General features: G+C 33.2%; 1 protein-coding gene across 2 annotated transcripts in view; it reads right to left on the bottom strand.

The window, feature by feature from the left end:
* The window catches only part of LOC145323816 (ras GTPase-activating protein raskol-like), a 122,664-nt gene that overhangs the window by 9,023 nt on the left and 93,555 nt on the right, over nucleotides 1-20,086 (bottom strand). The window contains exons 8-16 of one of the 2 annotated variants that reach the window (XM_080166374.1): nucleotides 17,108-17,253; nucleotides 16,690-16,795; nucleotides 16,239-16,325; nucleotides 15,108-15,184; nucleotides 5,857-5,992; nucleotides 4,658-4,804; nucleotides 4,081-4,133; nucleotides 1,307-1,432; nucleotides 527-668 (exon numbers count right to left, since the gene is read on the bottom strand). In XM_080166374.1, coding sequence (XP_080022500.1) covers nucleotides 527-668; nucleotides 1,307-1,432; nucleotides 4,081-4,133; nucleotides 4,658-4,804; nucleotides 5,857-5,992; nucleotides 15,108-15,184; nucleotides 16,239-16,325; nucleotides 16,690-16,795; nucleotides 17,108-17,253 — 1,020 coding nt within the window. Of the gene's footprint in view, nucleotides 1-526; nucleotides 669-1,306; nucleotides 1,433-4,080; nucleotides 4,134-4,657; nucleotides 4,805-5,856; nucleotides 5,993-15,107; nucleotides 15,185-16,238; nucleotides 16,331-16,689; nucleotides 16,796-17,107; nucleotides 17,254-20,086 lie in introns of both variants that reach the window. The other variant, XM_080166372.1, reaches the window with a different exon arrangement.

The following is a 20,086-nucleotide window of genomic DNA, read 5'->3' as shown; positions in this document are numbered from 1 at the left end:
AAGCGAAGCACTGAAACGGTAGGACAAACGGACATGAACACTTGTATAGTGTCTGAACTGAATAATCAGAATATAAAAGTATCGAAAGAGTCGGAGCAAAATTGTAAGTAAATTTGTTGAAAAACTGCCTGATACAGGATCATGTTTATGGACATACTTACATTTTTAGGGCTTGATTATAGAGTTGCTTCGCTTCTACAATTGTTCTTTGTTGTCCCAGAAATCAATATACCAAAAATCAGATCAAACGGATAAATCGATCACAAAAAATTAGTTGTTAAAAAGTAGAAAAATCAACGTACGGACATTCTGGTAACGATTATAGAGTTGCTACGCTTTCTTAATTGTACCCAACTACTACAGGAATCATTATGCAAAGTTTGAAATCGCTAGGACAATTCTAACATGCCTAAATTAACGAATAAAAGCTATCTATCTCGGACGGACGGACCGACCCTAATTATAGAAAAGCTTCGCTTTTAAAAATATAGAGTAGCTTTCCTATTAAAAATATATTGAAGTCTACCTTTTCCGAGCCAGTGTTAAGTCCATGTATCCAGTCATCCGGGGGTGGGGAGGAGATAAGGTTGAGAAACTGACGCATATTTGCTGCCTCATCGTCCAGGAATCCATTCATAAACTCCATACTGTTTTCCTTACCCTCATATCTAAATGATATAGGTGTGTCTTCAATTCCAGCCATTATTTAACACACATAGATTAAATTCATTTTACTTGATATTTTTTTTAATGAATGTGTCTCTATGACCTTTGTATGGAAGTCCTAACTGTGCATTAAAATAGTTTCCGTATCTTATACTATTGTGTCAAGCATCTGTCATTTTAGCAGAATTAACAATTTCAAATATAAAAGACTGAGTTTAAATTAAAAAATATTAGTAGTCTATTATCGTTAATTGTTTGGAAAAATCTGCCAAAAATTGTCTCCACTTTTAAACACAATCATCTTTGTATTTTCTAGGGATGACAATCCGTCAAATTTTTGGACCGGATTCGAATTCTTACAAGAATCCGTCCAAAAAAAAGACGGATTCCCGCGGATTCCGGATTCTTATTTTTGGCGGATTCTAGCAATATTTTTAAAGGCTTTTTTTTAAATTAAAATTTTAAGTGCTACATATGTCCTAAAAATTAATGTTCTTGGTGTTCTCTATAATTCACTCCCGAGAATCGAACCAAATTTTAAAAGATATTATATATAATGATGATAATCTTTGCCTTCAAAAAGGCTGAGTTGAAAGAAAAAACTCAAGACGCTAATTTTAGCCTACCAATTTGGTTATACCTGGCAAAATTGGCGAGGGTCTGCAGGGTTTTGGCTATCAGGGTTAGGTTTCTGTTAGCCCTTTCCCCCGGGTACTCGTCTGTTATGTTGAATAGGTTGGGTCCCAGGATAGCAGGACAAAGATACCTAGATAGATAGGTAGATATTAGTTATCTAGACAGATAATAAAAATATATATATATATATATCTAGAATAAGATATATGTAGATCATGTAATCCTATATTTTACTAAAATTTTATCCTATTATATTAAGCAGTAAGGTTATTTTGTTTTTACGCTAAAAATCTTACTAACCACTGAACCAATTGAGTTCGCCTTTTCACATAGGTCAAGGGGTGGTTTTAGGCTATTTTATTCTACCCCTTCGCATCAATATTGGGGAGCAGCCATTAGTATGTTTTTAAAGAAATAATTAAAAGTTTTTTGAAAACAAGTTTCTCTATGTATTATATAAAAAAAAATATAAAAATTAAATTATTAAGAAATAGCTATGTAAGCAAATATTAATTTCCAGTTTTTACAAATGTAATAAAAACTTTTGTATCATAAAATTATATTTTTTTCTTCATTACAAAATTTTTACTATACAATTTCCCTATGAATAAAACGAAAAAAAATTAATGTTAAAATCGCTCTTTCGATAAAAACATTAAATAACAATTTAGAAAAAGTAACAGCCCTTTAATGGAAATTCAAGGGAAATGTTGATTTTATCCCTTGATTTAATGTTATTATCCTATTGGCAATTTTACGACATGTTTACAAAGATTTTTTTGTTGCGTTGTCTCTCTTTATTTATTAATGTTCGTTTGTCCGACTATCTAAATTGTTGATCCGCGCTTTTATGGCAGTTGCCATCATTGTTTCTCTAGGATTAAAATCGGCGTTATTCCTAAAAGTAACTTTTTGAGCTCAAATAACCCTCCCCCCCTTCACCTTAATTAAATTAAAATATGAGGGGATGGTTTCATTCGTTTGTTTTTTAACCTTATGTCAAGTAAAATTAGGTTTTACAGGATAGCCCCGCAGGGTTAGGTAACCGCAGGTATGGGCCCAGCAGGGTTAGAGCCCTCCGCAAGGGCTAGGGACAGAAAAAATCACCCCCTCATTTTCAATTTATTTTAGAAACAGAGTGGGGGTTTTCAGTGCCCGACAGACATTTTGTGGAAAAGCACCATAAAATCTCCTGTTTTTAAAAATGTCATCTGTATATAATGTTTATATTATACATGTATTTTTATACTAACACAGTTTTTTTTTGTATATTAAAAGGTGCAGGGAGGAAGGGGACATTGGAAGTTTTTGAGACGTTTGTTGTCGTTGGTTTAAAAATATGGTTGCTTTATGATTAGCGTGTACAAAGTTGTAGTGTTTTAAGTTTTCCATAAATAACTTAAATCTACATTAGGGGTAATTATGTTATTTAAAATTGGAGGTACATAAATACATCGACCATTGTCCTATCCCTTAGGATCCCTGAAAAAATCGTAAATGATTTTTTCATCAAATATTTACAAAAAGACAAGATTTATTTGACAATTAAAATGTGTCGAAATATGTAACATTTCTCTCAAAAAAAATATTATAATTTAATATATAGAAAAATAGCCCAAAACCTTTTCTCAGAAATATTTATATAGGCTTTTGGAGAATGACAGACAGACCGAAGGACCATGTAAATTATAGAATGGATTCTCATTGGTACAGTTAATCTTCTCCAAAACTTTCAGCTGTCTATCTTAAAGAACAGCTGAGAAATTCACATTTCTCCCATAGCGTTACGGACGGACTGACAGACAGACAATGTTAATTATAGACTTTGCTACTTGCATGTTTTTTAATGTAAACATGTTTAAAGAAATGTTTATAAACAAAGACGTCACTATTGCAGCTAGTTGTTCGATTCATATACAGATATTTAAACATTTTTATTATGTAATGTTTGCAGTATAAAACTTAAATGTACACAAAAATCAAATAATCTTTAAACTAATTTCCAATTTTTTTGGGTACCTAGTCTTTTTATTTTTTTTTCATATTAAAGTTCAAAGCTTCATATGAAACAATGGGATGTTTATTACACAAGTTTCCAAAGCCCTATAACAACGTTTTCTTATTTGTTGGCTTAACAACTTTGTGGACTTTAGTTAATTCAGATTTATAAAGTTGACTGTTCAAACGTATCAACCACTTATTTTAATTAATCTACAGGAGATGTAATTTGTGTAGCATCATTAGAGATGTACATCCATTTATCGATCATTGTCTTATCCCTTTAGATCCCTGAAAATTAATCAAGTCATAGATGTCCAAAGGGGAGGGGGAGGGAGGGGGTGGGGAGGTTGACAGGTATTTTAAACTCCTCATTTTACCCCCTCAAAATAAAAAGCTTGGGCGCCCTTAAATCCTATTCAAAATTTGATATTTAGAAAAAGTATCAATATTCCCTACTTTTACATAAATATACTTATCAGATCTATTCAATATGCAGATAACAGGGAACTTAACGGATAAGACAAGGGGCGATAAATTGATGTACATTCCCAAATGATGTTAAACAAAATAACCCTTCTTTAGATTAAATTATTGGTTGACATGTTTGAACCAACCTTTGAGTATTTTTTATTGATTGGTTGGAAAAAGAACTTTCTTTGTCCCAGCTTTTCCATCAATAATTCTAATCTACATAAGGGTTAATTTTGTTTATCAAAATTGGGAGTATACATTAATTCATCATCCATTGTCTTATCCCTTAAGATCCCTGAAACTTACCTTAGGAAAAGACAGGAAGAAATAAGTTTGATCGCCATCTCTGATTTCCCCAACTGAAATAAAAACCATATGTAAAAATATTCTAAATAATAAATGTATAGATGTATATTCCAGACAACTACCTGGCCCAAGTGGTAGAGACCCTTTTCGTCTGCTAGCAAATCTTGTATGGAACTTAAAGGTTGTGTTTATATTTCCGACGCTCTTAGCTCATTATAGAACCAATAAAAAATAGAAACAGGGTCTCTACCCCGTGGGACGAGTTACATATAGCTTATGCCCGGCTCCTATCTTTTACTTTAATTTCAAAATAAACTTTTTTTTTATGTGAAATAGCATTAACAAGGATGATAATATCCTTAAAAACGAAGCTGATATATAGACAATTATACAGACTTACTTTCTTTCAAATTAACAAAATATGTAAGCTTGTTATTGCTTCGCTATTTATAGATATTATTGTCCGTTTTAAAAAGACCCAATAGAAAGACGGCACAGGGTCCTCGGAAAGAAGACATTTAACCCCTTCCCCCTCTAGTGTTTAGCTCCAATTATGCTGCAAGCAAATCTTTACTACCTGTTCCAAATATTGTCTGATCTTATGAAAGCATCTCTGCAGAGGAACAGGGAAAATGGAGTGAGAGTTGGCTATGCGCTTCCACACAATGGCGACCTTGTTCCTCAGATCTTGACGGTGGGCGTGCAGCACTTCGGGGTTACCAACCTGTAGAATAAATATATTAATAATGGCAACCCTAAGCCTTAGATCTTGACGGTGGGCGTGTAGCATCTCAGGGTTACCAACCTGTAAAATAAATATATTAATAATGGCAACCTTGATCCTCTTATAATGACGGTGGGCGTGCAGGACTTCGGGGTTCCAAACCTGCAGAATAAATATATTAATATGGCAAACTAGTTCCCCAGATCTTGACGGTGGGCGTGAAGCACTTCGGGGTTTCCAACCTGTAGAATAAATATATTAATAATGGAAACTGTGTTGCGCAGATCTTGACGGTGGACGTGTAGCATCTTAAGGATACCAACCTGTAAAATAAATATATTAATAATTAACGGCAACCTTGATCCTCTTATAATGACGGTAGGCGTACAGGACTTCGGGGTTCCCAACCTGCAGAATAAATATATCAATATGGCAAACTAGTTCCCCAGATCTTGATGGTGGGCGTGCAGAACTTCAGGCTTGCAAACCTGTAGAATAAATATATTAATAATAGTAACCCTAAGCCTTAGATCTAGACGGTGGGCGTGCAGCACTTCGGGGTTGCCAACCTGTAGAATAAATATATTAATATGGCAACGTTGTGCCTCAGATCTTGACGGTGGACGTGTAGCATCTCAGGGTTACCAACCTGTAAAATAAATATATTAATATGGCAACGTTGTGCCTCAGATCTTGACGGTGGGCGTGCAGCACTTCGGGGTTGCCAACCTGTAGAATAAATATATTAATAATAAAAACCTTGTGCCTTAAATCTTGACGGTGGGCGTGCAGCACTTCGGGGTTGCCAACCTGTAGATTGATTCATTGGTACATATTGATAAATATGAATTGATAGATATAATAATATGTTAATAGATTGATTCATTGTTTGTAGGTTATATACAGATATGTAGATTAAAAGATTGTTTATTATATAAATTAATAGATAATTTGACTGGTAGATTAATTGTTAGATAATAAAAGAGATCGATAGATGGATAAATATACGAAATAGTTACATAACTCTTCATACTTCATAACAAAACACTAACCTTTATAGGATCAACCTCTAAATCAGAATTACTGGCCAGTATGTCATGAAGGGTGGGGGCGAGGGTGCCCTCCAAATACTTCTCCCCCACCATCTTAATGTAGGCCTCCATAGCCTTCGTGGCGATAGAGTTACCCCTGTAGGCGTTGGTTAATATTAGACTTTTCATTGATAGGTTAGTTTTATAGGTGCTTTAACTCATATACCTAACTTGTACCACCGTACACACCCCCCCCCCCCCCCGCCCTCCCTTAGAGTAAACAATTGTTATAGCCCCTGTGGGGTTCTTCTAGCCCTTATTTTACAAAACTCATCATAGCCTAAAATGAGTATTGTATATTTATTTAATCCCTCATAACTTTATTTTATGCTTATGCGATATTTGAAAAAATCCCCATTTGCAATTTTATATTTGTAATGATATACTTATTAGAAAAACTAACACTAGACAGACACCCAACCATTTTGAGTGTCTGTTTATCAAACACCAAGCTTTTTATGATAAGTAAAATTAATCGGACAACTAACCCTTCAATTGCACGGCCATTGCCAATTTGAAATTATTTTTAATGCGCAAGGCAGCGCATGGTAGAAAAAGAAATCTATTTAGAATATAACGTAATTTTCAATAGAGATTAAAACTCATAAAATTAATATCGTTAATAGCTTGCAAAAGTAAATAAAAAAAACTGCTAATTAGGTCTTAATGAATGGCTAATTATATATTATCTTTATTGAAACTATAACAGTCCGCTTGTAAAGTAAAAATAAAAACTTTACAGTTACCTAAAAATGTTATGACTCAAGGGACGGTATTCATTTTTTTATTTTTGTTTTACAAACATCCTTATAAGCAAAGCTAAAGAATGTTAACCCTTTACAGTCGGGCCCCTTGCCGCACCTTAATCGGTCGGGGGGGGGGGGGCGTTCAACGCCCCCCCTAATTATCTCAGTTCCTATTAGAGCTAGAGGGCTAATTTTTTTTTGTGCAAGTCCCCTGTTTGATAAGTCTAAGTCAATTTTCGCTTCCTTCGCCCTTTTATTTAACAACCTTTGTTTTTAGGTCTTTTTTTATTTAAAAATTTCAAACGGCTGTAATTTTCTTATTTTTGAAGCTAGAAGAAAAATTTTTTCCCAGAAAATGTTTATTTTTATGTAAATTTTACATTAGAAATATCAAAATATAAATTTCAGCGGCCGCAGCTGTACTTGGCAGCTGCCAGCCGCCGCAGTCGGCGGTCGTTGGGAAAACGGCGGCGGATCTTCATGAAATTTTAATACGTTCTGTAGACATGTAAGAAAAGCTTAAGTTTAAAATTTGAAGTCTCTAAGTCAAAAATTGCGGCCACAGGAGCCTTTTAAAGATTTCTGGAGACCTGGAGGATCAGGACATGCAGGATCATACCTGGAACCTGAAAGTGACTTGAACACCTGTATTTCATATAAGGATGTACTACTAGAGGATTTTTTAGTATTTTGGTATGATAAAATGCTTTGTTTTAGTCAAAACAATATTTTTGCTCTTTACCTGGATGACCCTGCCAGGTTTGCTGGCATCCTGTGCCCGCCAGGATGGAGATATTCAAAAAATTCAAACTCTCAGTTATGTGTCATACCCATACTTCAAAAGTCAAGCAGTTTGGGCTCTTTATCTTTCACACACAGAAAATGAGATAGAAAAAACCGGATGGGGGGGCGTTCAACGCCCCCCCCCCCCCCGACCGTTAAGGGTTAAATATGGACGCATTGATATTCTGCATATGACTATGCGAATGAGTGTATGTCCATTGAGATCTAAAAAAATATGTAGAGATAATTTAACAACTTTAAAGTAGAATGCTGTCTGTCTGTCCGTCTGTCGGCCTGAAGCCCAAGATCTCGGTAACCGATATACCGATTGGGCTTTACGTAATGGAATTATTTAAGATTATAGTATAGAGGGTCCCTTTAAGGCCTCATTATTTAACAATTTGCATATAAATAGGTTAATTTTAGATGAAAACAGTTACTATCTAACTCATTCAAACCAAGGTGTGACCTCATTACCGCATATTATCAAATTAATGCATCGTGTTTTCTTTTACAAAATGGCACAATCCACATTAAAAGGATGTCTGTATGTCTATTTGTACCGAAAGAACGCTAACCCCTGGACCGATTTGGCTCTCTTTAACAATTAAGATTATCCCAAGTAATAAGAAGGTTAGCGTCAAATCGCCTCTATAAAAAAATTACCACATCCCCAAAACATTTTAAAAATATATCAATCTCTGAATTTTTGTTTAAATCAACCAATAGACAAGAAATATCATATTTTTTGCGCCATTGAAGAAACACTGATTCATAAACATCAATTATGCAGAGAAACAGTTAGTTAGCGCCCCGGAGGAATAATTTCTTTATTTTTAGCAAGGGGCAGGGAGAAGACATTGCAATGTAAATTATTGTGGTACCCAAAGTTTTATAAACACCATTAGGCTTAAAAGTTTAGATAACTTTATTGTATCATGATAGGTTGGTTCATACTTAAACTTTACAACTAATATTCATAATCTAAAAGAGGGGTAATTTTGTTTATCATTATTGGGGATGTCTAAGAGTAACCCACAGGAAATCTTATGGTAAATTCAGTAAATAAACATCGATATGTCGATTGTTTGTCTCTAATAAAAAGTGGTCCTAACTGATATAACATCGACATATAGCCAGTCTCATGTTGACAAAAAGAACATTTTTCTTAAAAGTTTAATTATGAAGTACCTCTGCTGTAAGCGTATGAATAGGTATTTATGACTATTGTATGTAGAGATAAACTGTATAGAAAGACAAAAAGACAGACGGACATACACACAATTATAAAAGATAGTAAAAGTTTAGAGGTATTTCAAACTACCAAAGACTTATTGAGTGGCATTTTTATTATGAAAATAAAATTAAACCATTGTTGGCTAGGAATTTGTTTTGCAATAGTGAGGTTGCAAAAATAAGATTATTGCAAAAAAGGACTTGCAATTTTAAAAGTGTCTTTTAATAGAGCAACTCTCATCTATAATACAAAGTAGCTTGGTGTCTGTCCGTCCGTCCGTCTGTCCCTTAAGATCTCGGTAACCACTGAACCGATCGGATTCTACTCTTCAGGGTATATACATACTGGTCCTGTGGTGGTTTTAGGCTATTTTCTTGGGGGGTGGGACACCCCCCCCCAAAAAAAAAACAAAAAAAATCCCCCCCCTCATTTTTTTTATTGCAGAAGATTTCCTTGGCCTTTTTTTTCATTTTTTTTGTAAGAGATTTCCTTGGTCCTTTTACGAATTTCACCTCAATTTTTTTTTGATCACCTCTTGGGGCAAAGCCCCTAGAGGCTAGGGGCGAATCCGCTAGTATATTATAAAGTAATACGATTTTTGTTTGTCTGTATTTATGTAAAGTAAGATCTTGTAAACGGCCATAATTATCAGAGAAGTTTTGTGTTTGTTAAGGGCAGGTTTTAATTCATTTAGCTTTGAGGGAGAGGGAAATTGAAGTCGTCGTTAGGTAGGTAAGTCTTCCTTAAAAATATATCCTTATATCAAGTTGTTGTCTTTTTTTGTTTCTCCATTAGGATCTCGGTCTCTGAGCCGATTGTGTTCTACATTTAAAGGAAGCCTTACATAAATTTTAGCTATTTAATATTTAAGTTTAAGTATCTGGTTGTTTTTAGGCTACTTTTCTTTTGATTTACACTGTTTTTAAAAGTGTTCAAGTAATTTGAAGTTAAGCTATATTCTCTTAGACAATTGGAACAGTGTACCACAGACAGAAAACTAGCTGTTACACTTTTTTTTAAATCTTTGAAAATGGCCTGAAATTTAATATTTATTTGCATATAATACCTTTCATGATAAGCTATCAATTCCTCCAAAGTATGACATTATTAAATCACTAGCATATAGAATATACATGGATATTATAACTAGGAAATAATTGTCAATTTAGAATGCTTACATGAAATTCATTTATTGGTCAGTTCGTTCATCCAGTAGTAGGGGAGGGTATGAGGTGGATATTGAATATCGTTATTTCAGCACGCTGCAAGTTTTACTTTATTAGAGAACATGAAAATCTGGTGTAACATCCAAGTAATAATAAATCCATTTCCGTACTACCCTTATCCCAAGCTCCTCTGCGGAGAGCGTCATTCATTACGGTGATTTAATTTGGGACACCTGCCATACTCGGCGAGGATGAGGTAATAATGAGTAGCTCTCATGAGACAGCGGGTCACATCATAATGTGCTTGAACGTGGAGCTTGATAGCCCTTGTGGCTAAACAAAAGTGTCTCAGCCTACTCCATGACTACTTAGGCCCAAACCCTAAGAAACTATGGCTAATCAAACAATCAAAATCCATTTCTCTCACCATTTAATTTAATGACCTTTCTAATTTGCTTGCTATTGTGTGTTAAGGCGAATAAGATAAATTTTGCGGAAATGATAACGCACCACCTTTCAACCTTGTACATAATACTTGTCTGTTGGATAATAACGGCTTCAGTTTTCAACTAAACTTTTCAGGGTTATATTAAGTTAAGACCCATATGTTTTAGATGGTCATGAATGACATTTTATCGACTTGACATATTAAGGAATAAGACATTGTACACCCCTATTTACTATAAACATAATTAACTCTTTTGTAGATTAAAATTATTGGTAGAATAGTCACAGATATTGTACAACAATATTTTATGGAATTCCTCAAGTTTTAATCCAACGAATGAGAAAGCGTGTTTATAAAACTTTGGGTACCTATATAATTTACAGTCTCTACCAGATTTTTACTGATGACATTGGAAGTGTCGACTTTATATAGAGCGTAATTAAAGTGGCCATGACTGACCTATTAGCGACAAATAACGTTATACTAGTAATTACAGTCTTATGTTGATATAATAACGACACAAAAGTTTTACAGGCGTACAAAGCTGTAGGTTTCATTACTGTGATATAAATAGAGACAAATATTTATCTTTTATGCATGTATCACCGTATATTTTTTTGTATCGTAGGCGGGGTGTGATTGTTAAGTAATAGACACAAAAAGAGTTACAGCAGGGTAGGGGAAAGGACTATGGAAGATAAATTAATCTAGATCAAAATTATTGGAGGAAAAGTTTGGACACCGAAAGTTTCAGAAATACAATCAAAGATAAATAAAACCACTATATTTATGTAAAGTATTTTTTTATTTCTTACAGACCAAATATTCTTTCTCTCTCTCCCCAAATTTACCAGCTACCAAAGACACAACCTCTCATATAAAGCATTGGGGATAAGATTGATTTATTGTCTATTGTCCTATCACTGTAATGGAGAACTCATTATCATGATAAATGTATTACAACAAGGATTTCTACATCCAAAGGAACGAAGCTCAGCCATTAATACTTTTTAATAGTCATCAAATAATGAAGTTTAACCCAGGTATCCAAAGGGATAAGTCAATGGCCGATAAATTACATCCCCAATGATGCTACACAAAATTACCGATTCTGTAGATTAAAATTAGTGGTTGAAATGCTTGAACGCTCAACTGAATCAAAAACAAAAGTTGTTAAGCCAACGAATAAGAAAACATTATCATAAAACTTTTGGGACTAGTGTAATAAACAGCCCATTGTCACTTTATACGGAATCTCTTTGTATATAGAAAAAAGCTTTGATTCATCAGCAATCAAATTAAGCCATTCTTAACTGTAATGATATACTGACGGACAGACCCTAATCGTAGAAAAGCTTTGGGTTTGACAAGGCGCGCCTATTTTAATTCACTAGCTATTTAATTTTCATCACTCCCTTTCAGCCAAGGCTCGACAACCGCCAATAACCCAATAACTCATTAGCCGCGCATTTGCCGCAAGTTTGAACACTTTTCGGTGCTAAAAAGATTCTAATGTTTGAACGGACTTTTATATTTTTGTAAAGATTTAGACATCTAGATAGCTGATATATAGCTACTCTATATTAGGATAGATAGCTGAAATTTGAAGTACAAATTTTTAAAATTTCACTATATCAATGAATTATGAGGAACTAATGTATAATTTACTTGGTATGTTAGTTTATCGTTCATGATTTAAAAGACACACTCATATGAATATACAAAGGTTTAGTGATCTTCTCTTTATAACTATGTCTCTCATTCTTTTTCTTCATGTCCTTTTCATGACCAATAATGTTGTTTGTGTTACGCTTCTTCTGGGTGTTATCACCTTTCTTTAAATATAAAACAATGATTTATCTGCGGCTCATGCGCAGCTGCCGGTTCCTGTTTTTCATCCATCCCTCACAACTCAAATATATTTGTCTGGCAAAATTAATTAAATGCTTTGTTTTTGTTTTAAAAGAGTTAAACATAGAAAATTACTTTAGTAGCACAGCTACAATAAGCAAAGTGCATTTTATACAAAATAATATTTTTATTTTTATAAATTCTTTTTATTTTACACTTAAAAAAACTGAGAAAATTGAAGGTTTAAATTTTGTTTTTGAGGATTTTAAAAATAATGCATTCGATAATTTTATGTTTAGGTATGTAAGCTGTAAACAGTGCATTATCCCACTAAGCCTATAGTGGAGCCCCTATACAACCCTCCCAATTAGATATTAAGGCTTATAACCTTGTTCAATAAAGTAGTAGTTTTTTGTTTGAAGCTTAAGATCTCAATAACTACTGAACCAATTGAGTTTTCCTTTTGAGTAAATCATCGCTTAGATTTAGAGAAGGTTTAAGGCTATTTTATTTTTCGATAAAAGTATAAAATAATAAAAAAAACAAGGACAAGTATGTTAATTGATTGGTGGAAGAATTTTTGTCTAAAAAAATATCAAAAAAACGCTATCACAGTTGGTTGTACTATTCAGGGAAGCTTTAAACTTGGATTTGGGGTTTGTTTTGTGCTATTTTCTTGACCTCCCAAGTCCCCCATCTACTACAATTTAATAAAATTCTGTCCATATCTATTATCTACAAATAATTACCGATAAAAATCGAATTGAATTGCAGTAAATATGTCTCTAGAAAAAAAATCATGTACACATTGAATTTAATAAAATGCTGACAGTCATTTTTTTGGTGTAGCGAAGCTATTCCTCAAGTCCAGTGCGTTTGTCTTTGCCTTGAATTAAGTATTCTATATTTCAGGCAATTTTACACCACATATTTAAACTTGAGATATAAGAGAGGGGTAGGTTTCTAGTAGAATCCGTAAAGTTGTGTGTTTGAAGGCTTAAAAATAGTAGTAGAACGATAAATATTCACTAAATATGTGTATTTCTTATTGAAAAGAACTATGACACTGGCGCCGCCTAGCAGCATAATTAATTTTTTGGGGCGATTTTTCTTTGGAGAATAGTGGTATCCTCCAGTATCCAAGTTTTTCCCAGCACCTATGAGGAGCGACCCTGTAAGGAAGAACCATAATGGTACAGAGGTAATGAGATCCTTCGGTACATACAGACACAGATCCTGTTACTTTATTATAAGGATGTCTTATTGTATAGTGTTTCGCTATCATAGGTTTTTTTAATTTTAAATTTTTACGTGTTTGGACGTAATAATCCTTGTTTGTGACAATAGCTCTCAGATTAATCAAACGTCAAAATATGCCATGTCAAGTTTTAGTTGCGAACAACTAAAATAAAAAAAATAGCAATCGATACTCCAAAGTAAGTTGTTTCTTAAAATATGTTACTTTGCAACGCAGCTACTCTAGAAATGCGATATTAAGTATGTTCATCTTTTACTACGTTATGTAATCTCCTTCCATCTGAAAAAATATAAAAAAAACCTTTTATGAAAGGAAAGAACATTCTCTGAAAAAACAAAACCCATTTTTTCCGGCGGTTAGCGAGATCTGGGCAGACAGACATACATCATTATTGATTATTGTTTATATTATTATAAAAGTTCAGAAATTAAAATATAAATTGCCATGTATGATTATTTAGATTTTTGTCTGTTGTATTGGCGGATTTTTAAGTGTTATTGAAAAAACACTCCTCACACAAATACATTAAAAATTGATACGATAATTCAAATTTTTTTTTAGATGTTCTATCACTTACGCTTTATATCATAACTGCTATATAAGGAACTATAGGGATAAACAATGGCCGTTAAATTGATGTACATCCCCAATAATGCTACAAAAAAATACTCCTTCTGTAGATTACAATTAGTGGTTGAAACGTTTGGATACTCAAACCACGGTTGTTATGCCAACAAATAAGAAAACGTTATAAACAACCCAAGGTCCCCTCCCTCCCTGGTTGCATTTTCGCATGAAGACACAATAGCAAATAATTAAAGGGGATAAGACAATGGGAGAGTTTGTGCTGTTTGATAATATGATACAAGTGCGTAAGTAAATATATATAATTTAATGGAGTACCTCAAGGCTCTGTTCTTGGTTCTGAAGTTTTGATAATATGATTCGGAATTGAATGTACACTTTATTTTTGCAATTGTGTCGAGTTAACAGTACTAGATATTAAATGGTGTGCGGGTATGATCTGTATGTTCAGCCGTTTGTCAGCTAGCAGCCTTTAAAATTCATAGATTTTTGGCAATATTCGTTATTAGCAATATTTTACCGTGAACTGCAGTAGATCCAATTGATGATAAGCAAAATTACACTGTTTTAGATTATTGTTTGAAAAGTTTAATATTTTCCAAAGTTTATAAATCAGCAAATAAAAAGACGTGTTTATTAAACATTGGGGACTAATAAAATTTAAATTCCATTGTCCCCTCCCTCCCTGGTTAAATTAGTGGGGTAATTAAAAGATTTTCTGAAGTGATTATTAGTTGTTCAATTGTTCTCTAACATATAAGGATCTTTAATTAGGCTCCTATTAAGTACAAAACTACGTTTTTTACTGTTATTTTTTTATATAGGTTCGCCCCTAGCCTCTATGGGAGGGTAGGGAAGATAAGAAAAATAGCCTAAAACCACCCCAAGACATTTAAAAAGATTTCCTGAAAAATACAACCCATTCAGACCAGCAATTTCCAAGTTCATAAGCTTTCGACAAAAAACCTTACTACTTTATATCATAAATCTATAGATATCATAACAGTGTTAGTTTACGAGAAGTGAACAAAAAATGAATATACCCCCCACACACGAACTTTTTTACTTTTAGTAGTAAGATTTTCCCTAAGTAGTAAGTATTTTCCCCCCACCAAACCTGAAAGGTCCAATATTTTGCCTGAAGGTGAGTGTTTCATTGTCATTGTTAGAGATCTCATGCACAACTATGTCGGCAAGTATGTCTTCAGCAACATCCTAAAAATAAAATATTTCAAGTCAAATATACGATGGACGATATATCGTTTTGGTAACATTAAGCAGGTAAGGGGACAAGAGACTCTCAGATACCTAATCTTTCATAATCACGTTTGGCCGTATAAAGCCTGTAAAGTAACTACAAATAGTATTACTTATTACATCCGAATTGAGTTATATTTTAATGTAATTTAATCACGAAACCTCTAACCATAAAAAAATATTATCATTATGATTATAATCACGCAACCTACATTATGATAAAAATATTTTAGAGAAAATAGTTTTTTACCTTTAACTTACAACCCCCATCAAAAGCATATACAAACAAGGATGACAACATCCATAAAAGCGAAGCACTGAAACGGTAGGACAAACGGACATTTACACTTGTATAGTGTCAGAACTGAATAATCATAATATATATGTATAAGAGTCAAAGCAAAATTGTAAGTAAATTTGTTGAAAAACTGCTTGATTCAGGATAATGTTTATGGACATACTTACATTTTTAGGAATTGATTGTAGAGTTGCTTCGCTTATTACATTATACTTTGTTGTCCCACGAATCAATATACCAAAAATCAGATCAATCGGATGATTAGATCACATAAAAATTTGTTGTTAAAAAAAGTAAAAAAATCAACATGTTTAAAATGGACGTACGGACATTTTGGTGATGATTATAGAGTTGCTTTCTAAATCGTACCTAACTATTAAAGGAATCACCATGCAAAATTTGAAATCGATAGGACAATTCTAACATGCCTAAATTAACGAAAAAAGCTATCCGTTACGGACGTACGGACGGACCGACCCTAATTATAGAAAAGCTTCGCTTTTAAAAACATGCTAATAGTTATTGTAAATAAAACATTATATACGACATATCTTTACAGTTTAAAGAATTTATGTTTAAAATGTATAGAATCCGATAGAAAACAAGATTTATATAGTCAATTTGTTGAGAATTCTCGGACTGACTGACGTAAGGACAGACCATAGTTAATTAAGGAGATGGCTAATCTTAAAACAAACAACAACAAAATTTTACCTGGATTTTAAAAATGTTCATTAGTGCGAGGGCAAACTCCTCCTTGACTTTTACAGAAATGTGGGACTCGAGCATGCGAACCAGGGGTCTGTTGTCAATAATCAATGTTCATACAAAAACACCAAAAATAAACTATTTGCTATTATGTTCTTTTATTAATATGAAACACTCTTCAAATGTGATAAATAGAATCTGAACGGATTAGTCAATGGAAGATAATTTGATGCTCATCCCCAATAATGATTAACAAAATGACCATTTTCTATAGATATGAATTATTGGTTGGAATGTTTGGCTACTGCTAGTTTGAACCAACCAATCAGGATTTAATAAAAAGCACCCAAAGTTTTTTAATACAACGAATAAAGGAACATGTTTATAAAAATTGGGTACACGAAAATACATATACTCCAATTTTCTCTCCCTCTTAGAATTTGTATGTGCATCTATTCCTGTATTCGTCCATGGTGAACTTTAACAAATCTTCATACTCCCGTACGGGTAGGATGTCCATCGATTGGTATTGACATTTGAGCCGTATGCTTGGCGATTCTCGTCTAAATAGATAAACAATTGGTTAGATATATGGATGGATATATCTAGATGAATAGATAAATAAAAAATGCATAGATAGTATAGATAGAATAAATGAAAAGATCGATAAATTTAATTTTTAAAAAAAACTATAATAGGGCAGGGTAACTCCACCCTACCAAGAGAAATCGCCCCTATGAAAAATACCCTTCCCCAAAAAAACATTTTCATTTTTATTTTAAAAAATTAAATATAATGGGGATGACTTACCCCTTCTCTCAAGTGCCCCTAGAGGCCTTTAGGGGGCGTAGCCGCTGGTCCTAAAAATAGATTACCTGGAGGCTTTCTCCACGGGATACCATTTCTCCACCTCCCTCCTTGATAGTACGCTGGACACGGAGATCTTGATACGGCCCACAGGTTTGCGCTGCCGCCTCACACGACCCTTGTCCTTGTAGATCAGGATGGTGATCTTCTCAACCTAGAATAGATAGATAGATAGATTACTAGTAGATAGATAGATAGATAATATAAAAAAAAAGACGAAATTACAATAATACAAAGATAACTAGACATATATTATTATAGGTAGGTAGATAGGTAGATATATAAAAAGATAGATAGTTTGTTAGGTAGAAAGATAATGAATAAGCGAGTAAGAGAGGGAGAGAAAGACAGACAGACAGACATATAGATAGATAGGTAAAGTTAGATTGTTATCAAAAGGTTGATAGATTGATTGTTTATTAGATGGATATTTTGATTTAAAATATATATGTAGATAGAAAGAAAGATTTCATATATTCAAATAGATAGACAGAAATTTCCATGAAGATAGATAGATAGTTATACTATTTACTTAGCTACTTAACAAATAGATTTTTTATGTTGACTTTGTATTTGAAAATTTCAACGGTGTGTGACTTTATTTTAATCCCTTGTTTACATTTCAAACAGAGACAGGTATTCCAAGATTTTAATCCTTTTAAAGCATAATATGTTTGTGTTTAGAAAAACTTGGAAATGTGTTAAAGGTTTCTTCAAATAAAATCATTGGGATGGGGGTGTTTTGGGGGTAATCTACATCCCCCTACACCCTCCAAATCCAATCTGCAGCTTCAATGTTTACAAAATAGTAAAAATTTTGGAATTTCTGTCCTTTATTTACTTAGGATTTTTCCTAATTTTGAATTACGTTCTTACATTTTAGCAAAATTTCTTGTTTAGCAAATGATATTTACACATAAGTAGCAAAGTTTTCAATAAGTAATACTTCTTGCAATCTGCAAATTTTCCAAGTTACCAGCAATGACAGAAGATTACTGGCTTACAGGAGTTTTTACCCCATACCCTTTTTCACAATTTCTTAAGGGGTAAACAGCAACAATTAATAAGGGACAGTAATCGATGTGCATTCCTAATAGAGGTGGGGTAAGGATTTAAGAGAGTGGGATCTTTACCTTTAAATTTAACTGTTTCTATCTTAATATCCACTTTCGCGCCAAAATTTGGGCGGTCCTATTTATTTTTATAATATATTAAAAAGGGGGGAGGGGAGAAACATTCGTAATTTTAATCATATTAATTAATAAATTAATTTTTTCTAAGTGAGGCTCTGAAATCAAAAAGTAAAAATTTTAACAATTTGAACGCCTATAGAATGCAAAACTTAATACTAGCCCCTGTAACCTAAAATAACCTAATTATAAAAAAGTGCCGCGGCCAGGTTTGATGGTTTAGTTAGGGGGGGGGGGGGGGACCAATATTTCAAAATTGAAAAAAAAAATTTTAAGAGAATAACACCAACAATTCTAGTAGTGTAACTGACATACAGACCATGATAAGAAAAGCTTTACTCTTATGGTAGATATTGATTTGAGTGAAACCATGAAGGTAATTAGATTATGGCGGGAGATTTTTATTTCAAATAATTCTATTCCATCCCCTTTTTAGACTTCCAAATCAAACTAAAATAGTTAAAAACCTTCCCAGGACCTATTACCCTTAAAGTTTTTCCTGACTACTTTTATATTGTTACTTTTTACGCCTACGTAAACGTTGTATTATTAACTGTAGATAAAAATCAGAAATACGAAATATTTATCATATTTGTCTTGTCTCACCCCCCCCCCCCCCCCTCTCTCTAATTCATTATTTACATTTGATCAGTTTAAGGTTTTAAATTTACTATGAATTGTTGTAGAACAGAGCAAAATTTATACCTTATCCTAACTCCCCCAATTAGTACCGAGAAACACCACTACCCTCCCACCCCCCACCACATTAGACAAACATGCCAAAAAAGCCAACCTTAATTGTGGGGTAAGTGTAATAAAAGGGAAATATTGCTTTTTAACAGGAATATTTCAAACATGCCAGTGGCCAGGAATAAGCATAAATTGCCAGCAACCAGAAAAGTTAAACATTGGTAGCTCCAGAATTATTTCTTGTTATGCTAGATCCAGGAAGCTTCCAATATTGCCAGGAAACAGGAAGCATTCGTTACCAGCAATATTTTACCCTGAACTGCAGTAGATCCAAAAAATCGCCTGCTAGAAATTTCTTTTTAAGTTGGACGGATTATGACTGATTAACCATCTAGGATAATAAATCTATTAAGAATGAAATGAGTCTTGTAAAAATTAAGATACCTCTACACATGTTACATTTTGATTTACTTACATAACAAGAATGAAACTATTATTTGATGGGATAAACAAAAAAATATATTGAATGGGGTATTCCTGTCCAGTTTTTGTTTAGGAATGAATATTTCTTTCCCGAGGGAATAAATGATGGACCGATAGGTCATCATTTATTCACGAGGGTAAGAAATATTCATTCCTAAACAAAAAACTGGACAGGAATATCATTCTCATTTAAACAAAAACTCATTTTTATGCTAGTAAAATGTGGTTTAATTTTGGTTTTTAAATTTCATTTATTTCCCTGGTATAATTTTTCTTTCTTTTAGTAATTAATAAAAATTCTAAAATCTTCCAAAAAAATTTAAAATCTTCTAAAATCATACCAGGGATATAAATGAGATACCAGGGAAATAAATGGGGTATTCCTGTCCAGTTTTTTGTCTAGGAATGAATATTTCTTACCCGAGGGAATAAATGATGGACCGATAGGTCATCATTTATTCACGAGGGTAAGAAATATTCATTCCTAAACAAAAAACTGGACAGGAATATCATTCTCATTTAAACAAAAACTCATTTTTATGCTAGTAAAATGTGGTTTAATTTTGGTTTTTAAATTTTATTTATTTCCCTAGTATAATTTTTCTTTCTTTTAGTAATTAATAA

Source organism: Acartia tonsa, chromosome 7 (assembly GCF_053477335.1).
Source record: "Acartia tonsa isolate MP-2025a chromosome 7, ASM5347733v1, whole genome shotgun sequence".
Taxonomy (NCBI): Eukaryota; Metazoa; Arthropoda; class Copepoda; order Calanoida; family Acartiidae; genus Acartia; species Acartia tonsa.
This window is presented reverse-complemented; position numbering and strand designations above follow the sequence as displayed.